Source organism: Penicillium crustosum (assembly GCF_028827405.1).
Source record: "Penicillium crustosum strain IBT 35664 chromosome Unknown utg000001l_segment0_segment0, whole genome shotgun sequence".
In the NCBI taxonomy this organism is placed as follows: domain Eukaryota; kingdom Fungi; phylum Ascomycota; class Eurotiomycetes; order Eurotiales; family Aspergillaceae; genus Penicillium; species Penicillium crustosum.
In genome coordinates this window covers 9,172,243-9,194,925 of record NW_026623122.1, presented here as the reverse complement: position 1 = coordinate 9,194,925, position 22,683 = coordinate 9,172,243, and the positions used below count along the sequence as shown (strand labels likewise).

Genomic DNA, 22,683 nt, shown 5'->3' with positions numbered 1-22,683 from the left:
CGTCTTCCGGCGCAATGCCCCACTGTAATTACGAGATCGGGTACCATCTCCTGCCCACAAGCAATGGAGGTGAGATGCAGCTAACTTTAGCTCACCCAGCTAGGAATAAACAACGACGATCATTGAGCTAGAGATCTCTGGTTCGTAAGGCTCTGCGTCTGCATAACGCTAAAATCTCTGAAAGTGCTCCACCGCGCAACTTGTCCGAGCAAATGGGGAAATATTTTTGAGACTTAACTTGAGCAAGACATTTGAGGTGCTCTGTTATTGTAATATGTCAACTTTAACATGTTATAATTGTCAATTTTTTAAGCAATAGCGATTCCATAAGAACTACTCCGTATATGAGCACTTATGTACGGAGTATGTAGTCTGGAAAAACATGGGCCCAAACATGATTCACTTGGCCCGTGGTAGGCCCGGGGCGTAAAGAACGAACGCAATTCACGACCCGCATTGGTTTATTCTTAGTTATCCCCATTTTTATGTTCTTCTCGTGCGAGCTTTCATGGTTCCTGCATCTCAGGAAAGATTTTATAATACGTCGTACATGTAGACATAGACCCATGGGGGTGGCCATGCTACTATATCACATATACTCGTAGTAACTCATCCTAGATCAAGAATAATAACAGTGTAGTAGCAATCATCGACATCTTCATTTCATTTCCAAGTTCTCTCAGGTCCCAGCCGTGCTAGTATGCCCCATCAGACCTAGAGAGGCGCCACCCAACCTTGGCCCACAGTCTTAGGCAAAGAGATTTACTCCATAGAGATCTTGATTTCGAGGGATATTTCAATAATAGGATATTTCAATAATAAATAAAAGAGACACCCCAACACCCTCGAATCCCCTCTTTGTAGCGAGATATTCACTCTTTTACTGGTGACCTCCGGTTGCCGTCCCTTCATTCTGACTACTATACCCTCGTTTATGCTTGCAAATTGAATACATAACCCGCAATGGCTGAACAAAACCCTAGAAAGTCCATTGTGGAAGACGTTTTTATTCCCAAAGAACTACTCACGACTGCTAAATTCAACTCGCCCTGGGAATTGGCTAGATGGGAACAGTCTCTCCCCGACAACAATCGTATATCACTCCCAGAGGCTCGCACGTCTTCCAATCGTCCTCTGAGTCTTTCTGCTCTGCGAGCATTACCAAGACCGAAGTCTGCAATTCGGTCCCGTGGACGCAGTGATCCTCCCGCTTTTCAGGGTATGATATTGATATCCCAGATCTATGGCAGAGCCTTGTAGAATGTCTTGAGAGATCCATATCAAAATCGATGCCACCATCTTATATACATCAAGCTAATCCTATCTCATTCTTCAGGCACACTCGACTACGATACAAAGCCCACCACATTTGAGCCTCCCTCTCCAATCCCCGAGAAAGGACCAATAACGCCAGTTGAGAATGCATTCCTCAATCCCCAATCACCCAGCAACTCCAGCTCCCAGACAATCAGTAGCGAGCAGAGCAGCCTGCAAGAAGTTTACGAAAAAGCCAAATTAAGAGGTGTTGCCATCCAACGAAAGTATTGGGTGCGGTTATTGTTTGAATACAGCATCTATGCATTCCTCGTTCTGTTTGTCTACTTTGTTCTCATCGGTATGCCACTGTGGAAAGGTGCTGTCTGGTGGCTATACTATGTTGTCCGAACCAAGTTCGTTATCCAAGGAGGATACGCAATTACCATTGGTCTTGCCGCCCTGTAAGTGATTTCTCAAGACTCCAACTTTCTTGCCCTAACCAGGATAGATACGCATTCTGTCCTCTAATGATCCTCTTCGAGAAGGATCCTCCGGCTGCAGACTCTGAATCCGAATCTCCAGACTTGGAGAGTAACATCTCCAAGGTAAAATCAACTGCCCTCCTCATCCCCTGCTATAAGTCTGCAGCAATCGTCGGTGCAACTATCGAAGCCGCCTTGAAAATCTTCCCCAAAGAAAACATCTTCGTCATAGCGAATGGCAACTCCAAAACCCCCTCGACAACACAGAAGAAGTCTGCAAACCCTACGGCGTAAATCACCTCTGGGTACCCATCGGCTCGAAGATCGTGGCGCAGTTCGTTGGCTGCTATGCAGCCAAAGACTTTGAAAATGCTGTCCTAATCGACGACGACTGCCTCCTACCCCCAAACTTCCCAATCGTCAGCGACAGACTCAAGAAGAACGTCAAATGCATCGGATACACAATTAAAAGTGTCGGCCCCAATTCCTCAAAGGGTACATACTGCCAACAAGCCCAGGACCTCGAATACAAAATGTCCGGTATCCAGCGTGCTTTCTTCGGGAAATTCGGAAGTGCTACATTCCCACACGGAGCTATTTCGCTCTGGAATATCGAGTTCTTAAAACAGACATTCCATGAACATCCCGGTTTCTCCGTGTCCGAGGATTGGTTCTTCGGCGATGCGTGCCGACGTCTAGGTGGACGCATCACGATGTGCTCGCAGGTCTTTGTCGAAACCGAAACGCCGGCTTCGGTGTTCTGGAGTGGTTCTGGTGGTAGTCGTGGTGGATTCGGTGAAATGACCATCTTCCAGCAACGGTTTAAGCGGTGGAATTTCTTCTTCGTTGTTGGTATTTACTACGATTTGAAGTATATTTTCACTAGCTGGAAGCTGGGTTGGTGGGAGTTTGGTGCTAAGTTATGTGTTTTCCAAGAGGTATGATCGACACGTCCATCCAATACTATCTCCAACATTTGATGAAACATGCATATGTCGATGTTAAGGTCAAGGTCAAAGTTATACAAGCTAACCCTAACAGGTCTACGAAACCCTTATCTACCTTCTCGCCCCATTCGTCCTCCCAATCTCATTCATAGTCCGTCCCTCATTCTGCGGAATGCTTCTCGGCGTCACGATTGCGATGTACATCCTCAACGTGATAATCTTCAACGAGATTCACCTCCGATTAAAGAAAGAGCGCATCGACTGGAAAGTCCTGTTGTTCTATTATACGTTCTACAAGATTGCATTGACAGTCGTCAATGTGTTCAGCTGCTACTGGTCGCTATACAAGTATGCGCGGTACTTTGCGCAGCGGCATCCGAAGGTCATTGAGGACCGGGATGCAGTTGAAGTGTTACTTAGTCTGGAGAATGATTCGAACTCGAGGAGGACATCGGTTGAGGATGATGTTATTCCACTTGAGGGTGGTATGCTAGGCAAGGGCCTTGGGAGGAAGCTGACGCTTACGAAGGTCCAGGCTGGGAAGAGGAGGATGACAGGGGAGGATGAGAAGGCTGGATGGATTTGAATCTACGGAGTATAAAGTGGGTGTTATGGATTTGTGTTTATAGAAAGATGTACATGTACATAGTAGTGCGTATATGCACTTGGATGCCAAATAAATTGATGTGACTCTTCATTTACTGTCTCCAAAATCAATATACCTATGTACGAAGTATTGGAAACCCTCATTTGATATGGATCAGCGCAATCTCACGTTATGAGATGACGAATGCGATGACGATATCTCAACCTTTGCCCAGCCCATAACTATTCCTCAACCCGAGCCGGGAATTATACAAGTCTTCTATGATATTCTCTAGTTCAATGTAGCCGGATTAGTTATTATTGCTTACTCTGTATTTTATAATCCGTACTGCGATTGTCCTTGGGTAAATCCCCCCGACAGGAGCCCGAAGTAGAGAGTATGTTGTATGGCCACTGTTAACTGCATCACCAACACGGAGACTTGCATTAATACCTCATATTCTTCCTTCAGGCTTACAGGAAGAGATACTCCCTAATCCGTACAGTATCAGCGGTGAACCTCCCACGCGTTTGCTTCCACAAATAGCAAGATAACACTTGCAGGTGATATATCATACCTAAAAGCCCGAATTCGCACGCCTGGACATGCCACGAGTTCTGGAAGGAGGGCCTCCTCGTTTGTCTCATGCAATTGAAGTTATATGCATTAGCCCGATGCAAGGAGAAAAGGGATTTGAATTACTCGGTAGAATAGGAGTGCCTAGTGGATTTTCGTTTCTTTTTTTTAAAAAAAAAAAAAAAAATTCAAAAGTAAAAACAAGCCATGGCTATGGGGATACTTGGGTAGACGTGTTACCAGCATTGTTGATTCTACAGCTCATACCATAGGCATATATTTATTTTATTAAATTACAATCAATATTAGTGTGGATCATGTGTATGTACTCTGTATGCAAGTGTGATTGTCGGAATAATAGCCGATCACTGAGATATGTCGGTACTGCATACTCCGTACGGAGTACATAAATTGCATATTGTAGAACGTACTCTTCAACTAAATCCAGTCAAATGAAGTCATTGGCTCCTGGTAATCTCCGGATTACAGTTCAGACTATGGAGTATCAATGAAATTTAATTTAGCTGAGTTTGTTATAGATCATTCCGGTTTAGAATGATCTGAGCTGTCAGGTACGAAGTAGTGTAACGGTTTACTAGTTTAGTTAATTAGTTATATTAACTACATATAGTACGTAGTTATAGTGCTGTGTATTAACTATGGAGTATGAAGTACTCCGTAATTAATTAATATCCCGTCAAATTCAGCCCAAATGGTAACTGTCCTTCTTTGTTAAAGTGGACACTCCAATCATCTGTTCTCATTGGACGTTGAGATATTTGACACATCAACTTTTCCTTCCCCCGGGATGTCATATCCTCGTATCTTCCGATCCCCCAACCGTTAGCTCCGCGACAATCCGCTAGTACCCAATATTAAGAAAATAGACAGGGAACAGGGAAGATCACAAAGGCTTCACCGTTTCCAATTTCAATTTCCAATTTTCCAAATCCCCCTCCCCGATCTAGAATTTGTGTGTTTCAGACCGAAAATCAGCGATCCAAGTGGAGCTGAGGCTGGTTCCCTTACTGGGCCACGTCAAAGCGAGGCGCGTAACTACTTGGTGACTTGGCAATGTTGGGTAAATATAATGGGGATGGGGATGGGGAATGGATTATTCACATGGTTCGTAGGAAAGATCGATCGAGAGTTCGTTTGAGATTTTTTTAAGTTCGTTTGATGTGTTCGCAGACATCAATAGAGGGGTTCATGATAGATCATATAGAGGGGTATAGAATGAAAGCAAGTATACCAAGTATACTCCGTATATGGAGAGAGGTAAGATCTGGAAATAGAAGTATCACAATCACAAGGGCGCTAATGTACAGCATCCTGTCACATATCAAAAGAGTTTAAAGATATTCAAGATATTCAAGATATATATTAGATCGCCTTCTCCTTTTTTTTTAACCCAATTTTCCATTTTGGATGTTCTATTGGAATTTGTATACATTTCGAAGTATACCCTTTATTACTATTTATCGCTATTTACTACTATTACTACTATTACTCTTCTATTATTGCCGGTCATTTCGATTATTCCTTTCTATTTCCTTTTTTTTTTTTTTTTTTCACAATGTCAGAGGACTTCGAGTCACTACCTCCAGCAGTACGAAGAAAGGTAAGGGTTCACTCATTTCCTCCTTCATATCCCCATCACTCCCTAGTCTCTCACCGTCACAACGCTCGGACTTCTCATTTCCCTCCCCCCAATAGCTTCTCTCCACAGGATCATCCTAACCCAATTAAGCCTGATTTGCCCGTTTTCTCCATTTTTGTCCTTCTCTTTGTCTGCCCTTACTCGGTGATCGACGGTGATTGGCTGTGATCGACTGTGATTTACCCCTGAGCCCCTCGGTGGAGGCTGACAACCCGCACTATCGTCCGTGGCGCTATTTCTCTCGCAACATTGGCCGATGTTGACCGATATTGGCCAATGTTAGCGCATGGGATATATTGTGTGCTCCACTTTATCCCCCCATATTGCCTATCCATTGCTGTTTAATGTTCATAGCTAACTCAAAACAGTTCTTCTCGAATGTCGAGCGGTTGCGTATTCGGCTAGCTCAGAGCGATCACGGTTCCCCTACGTGCTCCACGTCAAATTATCAGACCGATAATCGGGTCTATCGAACCCCTCGTTTTGGGTCGGGCCATCAGTCGCGTGGTTTTCGGTCCGGATCTAGGAAGCGAGGGCTCGAGAAACGTTCTTCTCCTTCCAAGAAATTACGCCAACCCGGTTCTCTTCAATTGGCCTACCTGGCCGCCCAGGCGGACTCTCAATGCTTCCATACTCTTCCCGCTAAGATTCAACAAAAGCTTTTCTCTCCCGAAGAACGGAGACGGTTGAGGAACGCCTATCGCCAAAGTCTCATCTACGACGCTGCCGACGAAGCTTACCATCGAGATTCTGGAAACTCTCGCCCTTCCACCGACACTCGCCCCTCCCAGACAACTGCCTCCCAGACAACTGTGTCTTTTGTTCAGCCATCGACCGTCTTCTACTCAGACTCTGAATCGGACGAAGAAGACCCAAACATGGATCAAACATTCCATGATAGTTTCCGGTGGCTCGACGAGGATGGAGATCTGGATTTGTCCCTCGATGAATACCACGCTCATGTGGCAGATGCTGCTACAATAAAGAGAACCCGCCCCTCTTTCCGTCGCTCCTTATCCTTTTCCAACCATCTTCGCAAAACATTAGAAACCAACCCAATTTCGGTTCGGGGACTCCCGCCTGTCAACCAATCTCAGCCTCTCACCACTCGACCCAACCGAACCCCCGAACCGCGCCCATCATCCAGCCACCGATTCCAACATACCGCCCAATCATCCACCTCGAGCATCGATCCCTGTGCACAATATTACCAAGACCCCGATGCCCGTTTGAAATTGCGCGTATACCTGGCATCCCCGCAAAAGTTCGACGAAGCCATTGAATTCGGATTTCCCTCGCTGGATCAAAATAAGGAGAATATCGGCCCAGAACCAATCACACCGCAACAAAGTTCGCCGATACCTACTCTGGTCAGTTCGGACTTTGGCACATTCTTCGAAGATGACGATGGCACTATGGTGGGGAGCCCCGGGGGATCGATAGTAAATGAACCAATACCTTCACCCGTGTTCTCCCACCGTGAGGTGCCCCGATCCTCCGTGGAATCATCAGCCCTCTTGCAGCGACGCCAATCCTGGATGCCTGGAACAAAGGGAGTCCCACAACGGCTTCCGGGAAACCGTGAGATGACTCTCAAAATGACACTCACTCGACCTGACCTCCGCACCGACTCTCCCACTCCTCCTGCTTCTTCCAAAGAAAAGGAAGATCCCTTACGATTGGCTGCACTTCCACCCCCGGATCGCAGTCAGTCGATCTGGGACTCCGACTTGGACGATCAAGGTATGGTGAAAAAGATGTGGCGCAAGCTCCGACGCCGAGTTTGATTTGAATGTTTAAATGTCCCGACTTCCATTCCTTTTATTTTTTAATATTTCTCATTTTTATTTCCAACACCAGAGTGTTGTATTTTGTTCGTTTGTCACGAACCCCAATTTCGTTCTATACCATTCTGAATGTCTTTTCAGGATATCCGATCCTTGCATTTTGAGCGATGTTTTCTTTTCTACATGGGGTTCCTTAACATTTGTCTTTGCATGTATCTATTTAGCAGTGTTTTTGTACATATAACCCGCTGTTTGATGTCAATCCATTTCCACCTTCATAGACTAATCCTAATTGCGTAGTATGATCCATGGTTGGCTGTCAGTAGACTTCCTTCATCAACCATGGTCCAGTCGATAGGTCCGATAAGAATATTCACGTGACAAGGAGCTTCGATCCCAAGGCAGAGGCCACGCAGCTCCGTCATCAGTATCACTATCTTAACTCACGACATTTCTATCTGCCTGTTCATTCATTGCTGGCATCTAACAATTCTTTCCTTTCTAGCAAATTCACATTCCCTCCCTCAATCGATTGACCCCGTTTTCCCGGTCCGGTCCGCTCAAGCTCCTACCCACATACCTCATCAGATGCCTACGCAGCACCGGTCATGATCCCACGGTGGCTGCTGCTCACACTGAGCCTTCTGCTGGTATGGATATCGCATCCAGCAGCGGCAAATGGAAACGAGCCGAATATCGTGACCCATGAACTCAACGCTCCTCCCTCAGACCTATTCTACTTCCGCGGCACGAACACGATCCTCTACCGCGACAAGAATTCCCTCACCGCGCATGTCTCCTTCGACGGTGGCGAGAAATGGGAGACCGTCAAGGGCAAGGATGGAACCATCGAAGGCACCGTCGAGTTGATCTGGAGACATCCATTTGACGACAACCGCGCGTACATCCTCGGCGAGAATGGCAAGCACTGGATCACGACTGACCAGGCCAAGTCATGGAAGCCTTTCCAAGTGGATGTAATGCCCTTCGCGTCAATGCGCTCATTCCCATTGGAGTTCAATGGCTGGGATCCGAAGAAGGTTATCTTCATGGGTCTGGACTGCACCGTTCTTGGCTGCATGCCCCAAGCGTATTACACCATCGACGACTTTGAGAACGTCCAGCCGTTGCGCCAGATGACGCTTCAGTGTATGTGGGCCGTAAGCCGACCGCAGTTCGCGTTGGACATCGATGTGCCGAAATCAACAGCAGACCGGATTCTCTGCGTGGTCCCTGGGCTGAAGGGGCCGTTTGAGAATACCCGTACAGAGCGATTGATATATTCCGAGCAGTTCTTCAAAGATGATGTGGAGGGCACCGAGGCGAAATTGGACCACGGAAAACCACTGAGTGGGATCAGTCTTCAGATCCGCTCTGTGTCCAAGTACATCGTGGCGCGTCTTCAATCCCGCGGTACCCAGGAACAGGCTTTGTACGTCAGCGACGATTCGAATGTATGGCACCGCGCGGAATTCGGCAACCACCGCATTGAAGAGGATGCCTATACCATCTTAGAAAGCACCAACTACAGCATCCAAATCGACGTGCAAACTACCTGGCATGATAACCGGATGGGACGTCTCTTCTCGTCCAACTCCAATGGTACCTACTTTACACAAAATATCGAGCATACAAACGAGGACCTGAATGGGTTGGTCGATTTTGAAAAAGTCACGGGTATCCATGGCATCACGATTGTCAACACGGTCAAGAACTGGGAGGAGGCTGAGAAGTCTGACTCGAATAAAAAGAAGCTTATCAGCAGTATCAGTTTTGACGATGGGAGAACCTTCCAACCCCTCAAGGCGGATAAAGATGACCTACATCTCCATTCGATGACCACCTACGCCGCGCTGCGCGAGATGCCCATGCCAGATCACCGGATGTTCTCAAGCCCGGCTCCAGGCTTGGCCATGGGTGTTGGTAACACTGGTGGTCACCTTGAGGACTACTCCAAGGGTGATCTCTATGTTTCCGACGACGCAGGCCTTACGTGGCGGCGCGCGCTCAAGGGCCCGCACAGGTACGAGTTTGGCGACCAGGGAGGTGTAATTATGGCTGTCTTGGATGGCAGCCAGACGGACAAAGTCCAATTTTCTATCGATCACGGGAAAGAGTGGGAGTCGATTGATCTGAAGCAGAAGATTAAGCCTCTGTATCTGATCTCGACGCCGGATTCGACCAGTCTCAAGTTCCTGCTGGTTGGTATCTCCAGCGATGACGCCAAAGTCCTCATGTATTTCATTGACTTCGATGGCCTCCACGAGCGCCAGTGTGGCTCTGATGACCTTGAAAAGTGGACTGCCCGTTTAAATGAAAAGGGCGAGCCGGATTGTCTGATGGGTCAGAAACAGTTCTTCCAGCGCCGCAAGGCAAACGCGGATTGTTTCATCAAGAAGGAGTTCGCTATCAGCGGCCCTGAATTCCAACCCTGCAAGTGTTCCGCTGAAGACTTTGAATGCGACTACAACTTTATTCGCAGCGAGGATCGTAAAGAGTGTCTACCAGCTGTCCCGCTGACACCGCCGCCTGGCAAGTGCAATGAGCCCAGCGATAAGTACATGGGCCCCTCTGGATGGCGACTCATCCCCGGCAATGCATGCATTCGCGAAGGCGGCGAGGATCTCGAGCGCCAGATTGAGCGCTCGTGCTCGAATGTCACGGGGCCTCCTCCAATCACCGATGGCAAGCCTCGTGCGGAGAAGCCACAGACCATTTCTGCTAAGCATACAAGCTACTTCTATCTCGAACGTCAGGCCAGTAACAACGGCGTTGATGAGACCGTCATGATGCTCACGGACAAATACGAGCTACATATCTCACGCGACCATGGCCGCAATTGGAAGCAAATCCATCCGGATGAGAAGTTTACGGAAATGGTCCAGCATCCTTACTTTAGTGATGCGGCTTTCTTCCTCACCGACAGTAAGAGGGTGTACTACACTATTAACCACGGTGATTCTTTCCACTTCTTTGAAGCCCCCAGTGTACCGACCAAGGAGGACATCCGTGCGCTCGCTTTCCATGAGAAGTTCCAGGACACCCTTATTTGGATTGGTCACAAGGACTGCGAAGGGACAAACTGTCGCTCGCAGGCATACGTCACCGACAAGCGAGGCGCTAGCTGGGACCCGATGCTTATTGGAATCGCCGGCGGCGGTTGTAACTTCGGATATCACGAGGGCCGCAACAACAGCGAAAAACTGGTGATTTGCGAGCAGTATAAAGATGAGGAAAAGAACAACAACCGGCAGTTGGTCACCAGTGATGATCATTTCTCTACCATGGAAGTGAATTTTGAGAACATCGCTCGTTCCGCTACCAAGAATGGTTTCGTTGTCGTCGCCTGGTACGAAGGAGAGCAGAAGGAATACCTAAATGCCAGTGTTAGCGTTGACGGCCGCACTTACGCTGATGCACACTTCCCTTTCAACATTAAGGTCCCTCAGTATACCGTCCTACCTAGCTCCCCGCACGCATTATTCCTCCTTGTGATGGTGAATGGTGGGGATGAGCGCAGCTTCGGCTCCCTGGTCAAGAGTAACAGCAACGGCACCTACTTTGTCCAGAGTCTGGAGGGGCTCAACGTCAACGACCGCGGCTACACGGACTACGATGAGTTGCAAGGCCTCGAGGGTGTGGCCATTGCCAATGTGGTTGCGAACCGGGAAGAGGTGCTAAACAAGGGCGCGGCCAAGAAGCTACGCACTATGATCACCCATAATGACGGTGGTCAGTGGATGCTTCTGGCTCCCCCAAGCCAAGATGTCGATGGCAAGAAGTTCAGCTGCTCCGTTACGGAGAGCAGAGGCACTGAGAAGTGCGCTCTCCATTTCCACGGCTACACCGAACGCCGGGATTACCGCGACACCCTCTACTCGGGCTCCGCTATTGGCCTGATGCTCGCGCTCGGCAACGTCGGTGAGCATCTCACCAGCGCAGCCGAGGCCGACACGTACCTCACCAGGGACGGTGGTATTACCTGGACGCAAGTCAAGAAGGGACAGTACATGTGGGAATTCGGCGCGGCAGGCTCGGTAATCGTGCTTGTCAGCGACCGGAAGGCAACCAAGGTCGTTCACTACACGCTCGACGAGGGCACGAGCTGGCACGAGTTCCAGTTCGCCGAAAAGGAAATGGTCATCGACGATATCTCGACCGTGCCATCAGATACATCTAAAAACTTCCTGCTCTGGGGCACGGACGGGGGCAAGCGCGTCACCATCACACTTGACTTCAGCGGTATTTGGAGCCGCGACTGTAATGACGATGAGAACGACTACTATAACTGGTCCCCCAGTCATCCCTTCCAAGAAGAGAACTGTCTCTTCGGCCATGTCGAGGAGTACCACCGCAAGAAACCTACCGCTGAGTGCTGGAATGCCTGGCGTGAGCCACACATCCACAGCATTGGCCGGAATTGCACTTGCACCCGTGCTGATTTCGAATGGTAAGCAAAACAATCACCCACCTATCTCGATCTGAATTATCAACTAACACGAACCAGTGACTACAACTACGAAATTCAAACCGACGGCAGCTGTGGCCTAGTGCCAGGCCTCCAACCTCAAGACCACATCGCACAATGTAGCCAAGACCCCGAAAAGGTCGAATACTGGGAACCCACCGGCTACCGTCGAATCCCACAAACAACCTGCCAGGGCGGCCTCCTCCTGGATCAAGACGTGTCAAGGCCATGCCCGAACAAAGAAGAAGAATACCAAAAGAAGCACGGCATCAGCGGAACCGGTCTATTCTTCGCGATCGTGACACCCATCGCCGTCGCCATCGCCATCGGCTGGTACGTGTACACGCACTGGGACGGCAAATTCGGCCAGATCCGGCTGGGCGATACAGGTGGCTCGTCGCAGAGCTGGCTATCCAGGGACTCGGTGCTGGTCGCGGTGCCGGTGGCGATTATTGCGGGTATTGTTGCCGTTGCGCAGTCTCTGCCGTTACTTGTTAAGAGTCTGGCGCGGAGCACGTCTGGATTATTTGGAAGACGGGGCGCGCAGAGACCTTATGCTACGCGTGGCTCTTTTGCAGCCAGGAGGGGAGATTATTCTGCCGTTGTGGATGATGAGGATGAGTTGCTTGGAGCTGATGATTTTGATGATGAGGAGGAGCAGGCTTAGGCTTGGGGTTGAGAATTAGGGTTATGGTTTTTCGTATGGAATTTTTGATATAGCTGCCTTTTTTTTTTTGTGATTTCCAGTTGGAAATGATCTTTTTGGGGTGTGACTCTTGCAACATTATGAGCGTGCCATTTTTTTATATTTCTTTCTGGGTTTGATTTCGGGTTGTGTACGATGTTGTTGTGGTTGTTGCCCTTGGCTTTTATATGTAGAGGCTTTAAGGCTGTGGGCTATATATCTCCCAGTGAACAAAGCAAAATTACCTCTTAATATATTTCCTCGAACAGACTGTAAATGATTTATCCCCACTGGATATCAGACTCCTTTCAATGCACATGTCCAGTACTCCCACCCTCTCTCTCCTTTCTCTGATGCAGATAAGCCTATCTCTATCCCTATTTAAGATGCTCGGGGCCGAAAGAGTCGGGCAGCAACTGGGTTTATTAGCACAGGATCGAAGCGATATAAAGAAAATATATCCAAAAAGGAAAGAAAAGAAACTTACCTCCTCCATAGTCATAACCTTGTAGTTTCCCTCCCCATCGTACATGTACACTGGGAAGGAAGGCGAGGTGAACTCGCGAATGCTATATCCCAATGAGTTAGCCACAAAAGGAGAAAAGAGAAAGAGAAAGAGAAAGGGAAAGGGAAAGGGAACCCACAATTGTCTACACATCCCACAAGGCGACGCAGGAGGCTTGATATCTGTCGCGACAGCCAAAGCCTTGAAATTTTTGTGGCCGGCGACCTGAGAGAGTTAACAAAGGTCCAAACCTGGTCGGGTATAATATAACAATGACAATGATAGAGAGCCAATCAAAGTAGTTCAGGAAAGACAAGATAGAACATACAACAGCAGTGCCAATGGCCACGCGCTCAGCGCAGGTTCCAACTGGATACGCAGCATTTTCGACATTAGCGCCGGAGATGAACTCGCCAGATGTCGTGAGGATGCATGCCCCGACACGGAATTTGGAGTATGGGCCTGGCAGCACATTAGTTGTTCGTTTCTTTGTACTGGGAACTGGATATCTGGTGTTTGTGCTACTCCCAAGGAAATGGAAAGGGTCATACAGTAGGCAGTTGCTTTGGCGTCAATGGCCTTGGTGGAAAGAGCCGTTAGCTCCTGGGCTGTGAGGGTAGCCATTATGAGGATGTGTGTGAGAGAGGTGTTGGAGGAAGATGAGGGGAGATGAGGGGAAGTTTTTTATCCGCCGATAGGCGATAGGCGATATGGAAGAGATATGGAAGAGGCCTAGAGATATGCTCAGGTGGGGTTATGGGCTATTTACTCCGTAGATGATAACAATATAAATCCGTTCCTTTAAAGATATTCTAATATAGAACAACCCTAAATTAGTACATATGTAGCTAGCGCACTCAAGCATGACGCAAGACTAGAAGGCACAGAATCCATCTGAACAGTCTTGCTCCCTCCTTTCTTCATTCCCTATCGTAACTTCATTCATCATGGGCTTCGTCAGTAAAACTGCATTCTTTGCGGTATTCTCCAGATCACCAACAGCTAATAATACATGAAAACTCGTAAAGGGGTGTAAAAGGTAGACAAAATAGAGCCAGTGGCAAGTCTCGGCGAAGATGCTATGGCATCCGGCGATAATAGCTCAGGACTCCACATTCACACTACTACCCATCCCTCAGCCACCAGATCATCAAGGACAGCACTATAAGAAAAGACCCCATCACTCAGATGGAAAAAGCGGGACACCCCACCTGATTCAGCGTCTACGATTGGGGCGCCGCACACACCATCAGAGATAGCCATAGTAACATTTCCAAAAAGGAGATCCACCGATCTGGTATCCCATTCTGAAAATTCGATTTCGGGATGACCGGCTGGACGTTTCGGTTGCATGGTTTGGATGCCGATATTCATCATGCTAAAGAGCCCTGAACTCACGCCATCCACTTCACTCCATGAGCCTTGGGAGATTTGGGACATTTCTAGGAGGCGAGTAGGTGGTTCGGCTTGAAAGTAGCAGGAATTAGTGAAGCTAGATGAGGCAGCGGGTGTTAGCTTGACGAGAGCGATGTCAAGCTCAGGCCGGGTATCGATGATGTCGCCGACAAGATCTCCATTCACAAATGGGTGGTATACTTCCTTTGATGAGAGAAAATCATGATTGGCGACTGTCAGCATCTCTTCGCCCGCAAGATTCCGAATTTTGATACCACACGTGGTTGCAGCGTTTGTGAATTCGGCTGGAGCACCCGATAGCCCCAAACCACTCTCGATTCTACACCCTGGTGTAAGAGCCAACCGCTGAAGGTAGTTTTAGTCATCTTGTGGTGCAGTACCAGCAGCTGATACTAGGGATGGGCCAATAAAGCGAGGGAGGGGGGGGGTAAGGCTTCTCATGGTGATCGAAAACGGTTCATATCCATGGTGGTAGAGTGCTGTTCGGCCTGCCACGACCCCGGGAAGGGATTGCTTTTCGTAGCTCCGGCCATCTCCAAACTCAAGTTCGAAGATAGTCCAAGCAGGGAGAAAAATAGCGGCTCTCACACGAGCAAGTGGCGCGATGGCAGTAAGAACAGCAACTGTTTGACACTTAGTCGGATTGGTTAATTTGGACCATCGAACAGTGGGACAGGGATCGGGAATACGATGATTCGAATACCCAGATGAGGGGATTGGTTCCCTAAACATCTCACCGGGGCGCACGAATATGACAGGCATCGTTCCAAGGGTCAGTGGTATTGGTTGTGGGGTGGAGGCCGTCTCCATACAAATAAGCTACCCGGAGATGTGCACTGTTCCCTCCCCGAACTTACTACGGATCCAGGTCCAGTCCTGACGTGAGGGATAGCGGAACTTGTGGTTTTGCTCGTCCCAAAGCGTGAACGGCGCCATGTCATTCATGTGACGTGCACCCCAGCCGCCGGGACTTTCCCAGCGTTTCTGTTCTGGGTGGGAATGGGGGAGCATATCCCGTAAGTGTTGGGTGTTTTCTCGTGCGCGAAGCGGACTAACAGGCGCATTATCATATATGTTGGTGTAGGGTGAGCTTTTTTTGGATACACTGAACGTGTGGGGACAGGCGAATTGGAGATGCCATCGGAATTGCCATTATGCTGACTGCTGATAGTACAAGCTATGGGATGGGGAAAGATGATGTATTCTACTACTCCGTACCTGAGGCTGAAGAGAGGGGCTTGGTCACATGACCAAGGCCCCCTGGCTACGACATAATTACTTGACCATAGGTCAGCCCTTTCCGTACTGGTTAACGTATTTCACAAGCGATAACTACCTAGGTATACCAAATAGTTATAACTATATAACTATAACTATACACCTTAATTAGGCTTAGCGCTAGAAATTGATATATCCGAGGGCCAAGGTCCGGGTCGGGTGGAGTACATTAGATGCTACATTGCCAAAAGTACGGGAGATCACACTCTAATACTCTCGGAATATATCAAATACCACTTGATATACCATCCTAGATACACCTACTCCGTATTCTCAAAATAAACAGATATCTCACCAACATTCCCCCCAAAATACAATTATCTTATAGTGGACGTTGAATGTTCCTAAATAGGTTGAAGGTGGATAATGACTAAGCAATGTTTCCTCCCCTCCCCCGCCTATACCAAAACATACGATCTTCAAAGTGTCCAAATGAATAAGAGAACCAGTCTCCTCGTCTCCAAACATGTTTAACCTAGGCGTGCAGGTCATCAACGGCCAAAAGACCTTTATACCACTAGGTAAGCACCATTCCCCTCCCCCCCTCTTCACCCCCCAGGTACAAGACCAGACTAGAACCAATCTCACCAATGCAACAGAGAACAACCCAGAGGTCCACAAGCATCTATGTAAGAATCTCGGAGTATCCCCGAGTCTCACCTTTCATGATATTCTCTCCACCACCCCAGAAATGCTCTCCTGGATCCCACGACCCGTAAACGCCCTCATCCTCCTCTGCGACAAGCCCATCTACCTCGCCGCGCGGTCTCGCGTCGAACACAGCATACCCGAGTATCTCGGCAGCGGGGCCGACGAGCCCGTGCTGTGGATGAAACAGACGATCGGACATGCGTGTGGACTGATGGCATTGCTACATGTGGTTGTCAATTTGGAGAATGGGAAATACGTCCTGGCGGGATCGGAGTTGGAGAAGATTGTGAAGAGCGCAGTTGGGTTGGGGCCGGTGGAGAGGGCGCAACTCTTGTACGATTCGAGGTTTTTGGAAGAGGCGCATATGGATGCGGCATCGGAAGGGTGCTCAATTGTGCCCTTGCCGCAGGAGGAATGTGGGTTTCACTTTATTGCGTTTGTTAAGAAAGATGGAAAAGTTTGGGAGTTGAATGGAGGCATGAATGGTCCATTATTGCGAGGTGAATTGGAGGGAGATTTGTTGGGAGAAGAAGGGCTGGATATGACGGTAAGGGAGTTTTTACATGCTGCCAATACAGAAGTTCATAGGGGGATGAGTATTATTGCCGTGAATAATACGACGTGACATCTATATTTTATGTCTCCTATCTTCTGTCTTCGAACCCTTCGATATGACTTGGATATGACTCTGAGATGGTAGGTGACGTCATCCATGTCAAATCCGGGGTTGAGACTCATCCCGAGGCACTGAACCTCTTAGAAATCATCTGGAATGGACTTGAACCCGACTATTTAAAAAGGATATCCTGCTTATCATTCATCATTTATCACATTATACCACCCCTAACACCCCCAAAGACTACTCTATATACTTAAAATCCTCATACGATGACCACAGTTCTCATCACCGGAGCCACAGGCAAACAAGGAGGCTCCGTGGTTAAGAATCTTCTGGAGAAAAGTGCCTCTTTCAAGATCCTCGCCGTCACTCGCGATGTCAATTCCGCTGCAGCAAAGAAACTCGCTCAGAAGTCTCCCAATATCACATTGATCCAAGGCAACCTCGACGACCCGGCTGCCATCTTCGAGAATGTAAAGCGTCAAATCTCAACACCAGTTTGGGGCGTGTTCAGCGTTCAGGTAAGTCCTCAGAAAAATGATATCAAATATTGATCCTCGATTGACCAATACAACAGACCGCCAATCCCAGAAACGACGACGAAAGACGCCAAGGAATCGCCCTGATAGACGAGTCCATCAAACAAGACGTCAAGTACTTCGTATACAGCTCCGTCGACCGTGGCGGTGAGAGATCTGATCAAAATCCAACCCAAGTCCCACATTTCATTTTCAAACACGAGATCGAGAAGCATCTCAAAAAGAAAGCAAAAGGAACCGATATGGAATGGACGATTCTCCGACCCGTTGCCTTCTTCGAGAACCTCACGCCGGATTACTTCGGAAAGGTGTTTACGACTGCGTGGCAGATGTCTCTAAAGGGCAAGCCGCTGCAATTAGTCGCGACGAGTGACATTGGATTCTTTGCTGCGGCGGCATTTATGAACCCCGAGGCATCGAAGAATCATGCTTTCTCGCTTGCTGGGGATGAATTGACGTTTGATCAGATGTCAGAGTCCTTCAAGAAATTGACTGGCAAGAATGTACCGACCACTTATTGGATTCCAGTATGGTTGATGATGGCAGCTGTTAAGGAGCTGGGTGTGATGTTCCAATGGTTCCACGATGAGGGATATGGTGCCGATATTCCGGCTTTGAAAAAGTTGAATCCTGGCTTGAAGACATTTGAGGATTGGTTGAAGGAGGATAGCCAATTTGAGACACGTTAGGGTTGAAGGTTGTTCCTTGTACTATATATGACAATGAATTCATTTTGTCCATCTCGATTCCACCTATCTTAATATCAATTACTAGTTACTTTGTACTAAAGCTCAGTGATACTAACTGTCCTCTCCAGTCTTCGAGCTTCAGTAGACAGAAACATTTGCTTCATCTCAATCTCAAATGAGCGGCTATCAAACTAAGACACCGCATCGGGGTCATCCATACCGCATGAGCCCCAGTCCTGCTCAGCCATCAAAATTTCACAATTGTCACAGAAGGTAAACAAAGAATCCAGGTGAACCCGTACCAATCCAAGGTAGTATTCTCCATCTTCCTCTCGCTGCTCTTCAAGGACAAATCACCGTCGAGAACGTTCACATAACCGACCATCCCCCTTGATTCAGAGTGTGAAGTAGTTGGTCTTATCGGCACCGCGCTAGCTAAGATTGGCCGCACACAGCACTCATCCAACAAAAGAGGATAATTGAAGCGAGGAGCGGCACTGCACACCATAAAGCCATAGTTATCGACCCTGTGTTTATGCCGACATATTGTTTCTGGTAAGTTTAGAGAGAAAGACCTGTTCCCGGTAGTGAGTTAAGTACATTTATATATTTACACCATCAATATCAGGACAGGAGGTATTCCAAGTTTACAGGTGGAAAGGCGGCCGTTGCTGGCCTCAAGGTGGTCATTTTCGGCCTCAAACTTAGTTATTATGGAATTAATGGGTTGATATAAATATCACCTCTTTACTTATCCACGCAGAAAGAATTATGGCCTAAAATAAAGACCCAGCAAGCCAGTCTAGACCAGAGAACAGTAAATCAGAATCGAGATCACCACCCAATCCAAAAGATACATCGGACATATCAGACAACGTCTCTCCACTGAATGGTGTCTGGCTATCCTGCCCTTGTCTACCGGCTCGTGATAAGGCCGTGCGGGCCATGAGCCGATCCAAGGGCTTCTGAAGCATAGCATCAGTTTGCGGCATATCTTGCTGCCATAACCCATACATTTTGTTCACAACATCCCAAGCATGGTCAGTCTCGGGACTGAGTGGACGCAAGCACAGCTCGGAAAGTATAAAAGCGACCACATGCCATTCCTTGTAGCTTTTACATAGCCAGCTCCACTGCGAGGTGCCTTCATTGGTTTGCAGGAGATAGGAGAACTGCACCAGCTCGACAGCGGTCTCGAAGATACGGTCATCGTGGCGGAAGGTCTGCGCGTCCGATTCTTCGGATTGGAAATGAGTCGCCAGCCACGCCTTGGAGAGCTGAAGTCGCACGATAGTTGCGATCACCCAATGGATTGGGATGTCCAGGTTAAAATGATCGATATACTGTTCATGAAGGTTCTTCCCTAGAGCTGTGATGAGATTCTCACGGGCGTGTGTGGACATATCGGAGTATCCACCCTGACGGGGCCAGAGCATTTCGTTCATGACCTGGCAATTCATGATGCAAATAGTGGTGTTTGTAAAACCGGTCTTCGGTAGTGGCTGATCCTTCATATCTAAGGCAATATCGTCATCGTCGACATTGCTCGGGAATTGCGTGTCAAACATTTCAGATCTAATCTGAGTATCAACCCCTTGATCTTCTGAAGACAACATGTCCAGCAGGCAGATATGCCACCATAAGCGACGGCGCAGCTCTGTTTCTAAGGGTGGTAATGCAAAATTCTGCCCATCGCGGTGGACACCTTGTGCTTGTGCAACTCGTATCACGACGGCAGACTCAGCCCATACAAGGCGTGTATCACCACCGACTCGATAACATAGCAAGAAGAGAACGGCCGCTTGCAGAGCAGACAGGCTCTGAGAACTGATGAAGTTTGCTCGGCGAAGCCCCCAACTTACTGCTTTTTTGAAGTCTTCGGTGGCTGTATCGTGGTCGGTGTTAAGTATGGAAGGGCAGGTGTGCGCTTTCATGCTAGCCACCGCGGCATAACACACAGAGAATAGTAATGCCTCATCCGAAGGGGTCAAGTCGACACCGGCACAGGCGTCTTGGACTATCTTCGCCATAGTGGGTTGATGGAGTATGACAATCAACGGTGCCACATTCTCTCGGTACGTTCTCCATAATGCATCAAGCCTTGCTGGTTGACAGTAATGGAGGCGAAAAGAGTCGAGAGACCAGGTAGACTCGTGGTTTCCAAGAAGCCCACCCTCCGGCAGAATAATAGGGCTATATTTCACACCAGGTGAACATGACTCTTCATCTGAAGAACTTTCAATAATATCACGAAGTTCAGATATCTACATATAGCAGATTAGTTGATATTCATACGATACCAGCAGTAACCCTATCCCACCTTTTGTCCTAGCACAACAGAAGCCTCATCACTGACGTACCGACTCTTTCCCTCTTTAAGGACCAGCAATTCTGTCTTTTTGGCTGTCTTTGGCAGATTTGGATGATCATCCGACTCCGGTGTATGGTCGGTATCCGGGTTATGGCGCAGTTGTCTGACCTCTTCTTCAAGAAGCTTTAGTCGAGTGAGTAACTCACTAACTGGCGGCCTGTTCAATGTCCGCCGAGCTCTTTTTGGGCCTGGAAAGATGCATTGCACTTCGGCTTTCACACATGCGCTGCAAGGATATACTTTGTCGCATCGCACTTTTCTTTGGCTGCAACGCGAGCAACTTCGTTTATTCGATTGGGGACCAGACGATGAGGTTGGTATATGGTGCTCAACATTGGACATGTTCACAGACTGATAGTACGTGGAAATACGATCAAGGCCTGTATAGATATCCCTGTCCACCTGTCCAGGCCTCCGGGAGGTCATGGTCTTACGTAAACCTCCGGTCTCCACCTGGGCACCTGATGTTCTGGATTTATATGAAAAATGGTCAAACTTAAGAATCAAATTCACCCAGTTATGCATTGAAATTGAAGTTCTATTTGCAGCTGAATTCTATTCTATACAAAGCCGGAAAAAAAATATACAAGTCAAGATGACAGAAAACGGTCGGACTAATTATCGTTCACCAGATTCGAATGCCAAGTTATTGACGCCTTCATCCTCGACCCACTAACGAAGGGAGGGCCATAGATGGGATACCATCGATTGGACTGGAGATGCTTGGCCCGGTATACATTAAGCTAGCCAGGCTCCGTTTCAGCACTATTGGGTGCCTCACAAATCGGGCAAGGGGAGCCAGAAAGCGTTAAACGGCACTTGATCTTCGAAATAGACGGCTGGTGGGTTGTGTATTGAAAGATTGTTGATCGAGAAAGTCGAGGTGAACATGAGAGAAAGTGTAGAAGAGTTAAGAATCGTGTTTGAATATATTCGGGGTATAGCGCACGATGCCAAAATCCAAAGAGTCAGATGTGAAAAGTTCGAAAGGAAAATGGGGGCCAACATGATCATCCAGCCTCATTGGGCCGATGAAATGGTAGCAAATGTCTATATGCAGGGGGAATGTAACAGTCTCTCTTTTTTTGTTCTTCATCCAAAATATTGCCGTAATCCTTCATAAACAGTGAAAATGAAGGCTGAGCTGGGTGCCGAGCGCGCGCAGGTGATCCCGCACCCGCGGTACATGCCCTTCAGCCCTTGCTGCCTCCATAGAGCCTTAGTCTCGCCCCAGAAGGTCTGTTGCTGGGCATGGGCCGGAAGTAGTGAGACGTCTACAGTCTGCATGCGAGACTTAATTGTATCGGCCGGGTAGAACAGGAAGTTGTAGCTGATTCCAGCCGTTGCTCCTGCGATCATTTGTTGGTAGACGGGGAGCGAGTCGGAGGGCAATTGTGGGTTCGACTTGTTATACTTGCGGAAGAGCGATGATACACCCTCGTATCCGCCGAACCACGCTGCGCTTCCGCCAGTTTCTCGGATCAAGGTTCCCATCTGGCCCCGCCAGAATCCTGCTAGTCCTTCGTGTCGGAAAATGCTTGTGACAATGGCCATAGGGCCAGCGGGTTTAAGGCCAGCTGACTCCACAGGAACCTGCATTCTGCATTTCACCAGTTCAATAGGTGTAAGTACTAGCGAGGTCACCGAGCCAGATAGAGCTCCGCTAGCAATGAGAGCGAAGAATGGTAGGTGTTCAACACCTGGGTAGACCGTTGCGCGCAGGGCATCCTGGATAAGACGATAACTAAAGAAGAGACAGCTAGTCTCCACCGCGGCTCCGGTCATAGGGGCACTGATGCCTCGGTATAGTCCCCGGAAGCCATCTGCTCGGAAAGACTGGCGGAAACAATCCAGTGGTCCTGCGTATCGGAGGGGAAGGTGTTGGGGTTGTGACTGTAGTCGGACCTTGACAGTGTCAAAAGGGTACTCGATGAGTTTGCCTGCCATTCCTGCCGACTTTTGAAGGGTGTCAGTCTAGATCTCCTACGTGCATTTGCCAAGGACTTCCTTACCGATCCGAATATGATATCCTTTATCGCCTCAAGGCCCTGGTTGGGCGGGAGCGATGGCAGCTCCATCGGTTCACTGATGGTGATAGCATGCTCTGTCGCCGCCATCAAGTAAGATCGGGAAAAATGACAAGGTAAAAGAGTGTTATCGAGGGATC

The 22,683-nt window shown here is 48.3% G+C and overlaps 9 protein-coding genes across 9 annotated transcripts; 5 read left to right on the top strand and 4 right to left on the bottom strand.

Annotated features, from left to right (window-relative positions):
• Nucleotides 1–963: 963 nt before the first annotated feature.
• On the top strand, nt 964–3,272 carry N7487_003429 (uncharacterized protein; the record flags this gene model as incomplete). Its single annotated transcript, XM_056871176.1, has 5 exons — nt 964–1,219; nt 1,337–1,718; nt 1,766–1,897; nt 1,972–2,677; nt 2,781–3,272. The coding sequence occupies 5 exons, from the start codon at nt 964–966 to the stop codon at nt 3,270–3,272; spliced, it is 1,968 nt and encodes a 655-aa protein (XP_056735960.1).
• A 2,152-nt stretch (nt 3,273–5,424) lies between these two features.
• N7487_003428 (uncharacterized protein) lies at nt 5,425–7,295 on the top strand (the record flags this gene model as incomplete). Its single annotated transcript, XM_056871175.1, has 2 exons — nt 5,425–5,469; nt 5,877–7,295. 2 exons carry the CDS (start codon nt 5,425–5,427, stop codon nt 7,293–7,295), a joined length of 1,464 nt encoding a protein of 487 aa, XP_056735959.1.
• A 608-nt stretch (nt 7,296–7,903) lies between these two features.
• Nucleotides 7,904–12,430, top strand: N7487_003427 (vacuolar protein sorting/targeting protein 10; the record flags this gene model as incomplete). The annotated part of the gene is made up of 2 exons (XM_056871174.1): nt 7,904–11,745; nt 11,803–12,430. 2 exons carry the CDS (start codon nt 7,904–7,906, stop codon nt 12,428–12,430), a joined length of 4,470 nt encoding a protein of 1,489 aa, XP_056735958.1.
• Nucleotides 12,431–12,825: 395 nt separating this feature from the next.
• N7487_003426 (cytidine deaminase) lies at nt 12,826–13,577 on the bottom strand (the record flags this gene model as incomplete). Its single annotated transcript, XM_056871173.1, has 5 exons — nt 12,826–12,864; nt 12,936–13,017; nt 13,093–13,178; nt 13,282–13,415; nt 13,505–13,577. 5 exons carry the CDS (start codon nt 13,575–13,577, stop codon nt 12,826–12,828), a joined length of 414 nt encoding a protein of 137 aa, XP_056735957.1.
• A 492-nt stretch (nt 13,578–14,069) lies between these two features.
• On the bottom strand, nt 14,070–15,380 carry N7487_003425 (uncharacterized protein; the record flags this gene model as incomplete). Its single annotated transcript, XM_056871172.1, has 3 exons — nt 14,070–14,714; nt 14,763–14,992; nt 15,227–15,380. The coding sequence occupies 3 exons, from the start codon at nt 15,378–15,380 to the stop codon at nt 14,070–14,072; spliced, it is 1,029 nt and encodes a 342-aa protein (XP_056735956.1).
• A 733-nt stretch (nt 15,381–16,113) lies between these two features.
• Nucleotides 16,114–16,923, top strand: N7487_003424 (uncharacterized protein; the record flags this gene model as incomplete). The annotated part of the gene is made up of 1 exon (XM_056871171.1): nt 16,114–16,923. The coding sequence occupies one exon, from the start codon at nt 16,114–16,116 to the stop codon at nt 16,921–16,923; it is 810 nt and encodes a 269-aa protein (XP_056735955.1).
• Nucleotides 16,924–17,186: 263 nt separating this feature from the next.
• Nucleotides 17,187–18,145, top strand: N7487_003423 (NmrA/HSCARG family protein; the record flags this gene model as incomplete). The annotated part of the gene is made up of 2 exons (XM_056871170.1): nt 17,187–17,438; nt 17,495–18,145. The coding sequence occupies 2 exons, from the start codon at nt 17,187–17,189 to the stop codon at nt 18,143–18,145; spliced, it is 903 nt and encodes a 300-aa protein (XP_056735954.1).
• Nucleotides 18,146–18,921: 776 nt separating this feature from the next.
• Nucleotides 18,922–20,175, bottom strand: N7487_003422 (fungal specific transcription factor domain-containing protein; the record flags this gene model as incomplete). The annotated part of the gene is made up of 1 exon (XM_056871169.1): nt 18,922–20,175. One exon carries the CDS (start codon nt 20,173–20,175, stop codon nt 18,922–18,924), a length of 1,254 nt encoding a protein of 417 aa, XP_056735953.1.
• Nucleotides 20,176–21,608: 1,433 nt separating this feature from the next.
• On the bottom strand, nt 21,609–22,633 carry amcA (putative mitochondrial ornithine carrier protein AmcA/Ort1; the record flags this gene model as incomplete). Its single annotated transcript, XM_056871168.1, has 2 exons — nt 21,609–22,472; nt 22,529–22,633. The coding sequence occupies 2 exons, from the start codon at nt 22,631–22,633 to the stop codon at nt 21,609–21,611; spliced, it is 969 nt and encodes a 322-aa protein (XP_056735952.1).
• Nucleotides 22,634–22,683: the final 50 nt, after the last annotated feature.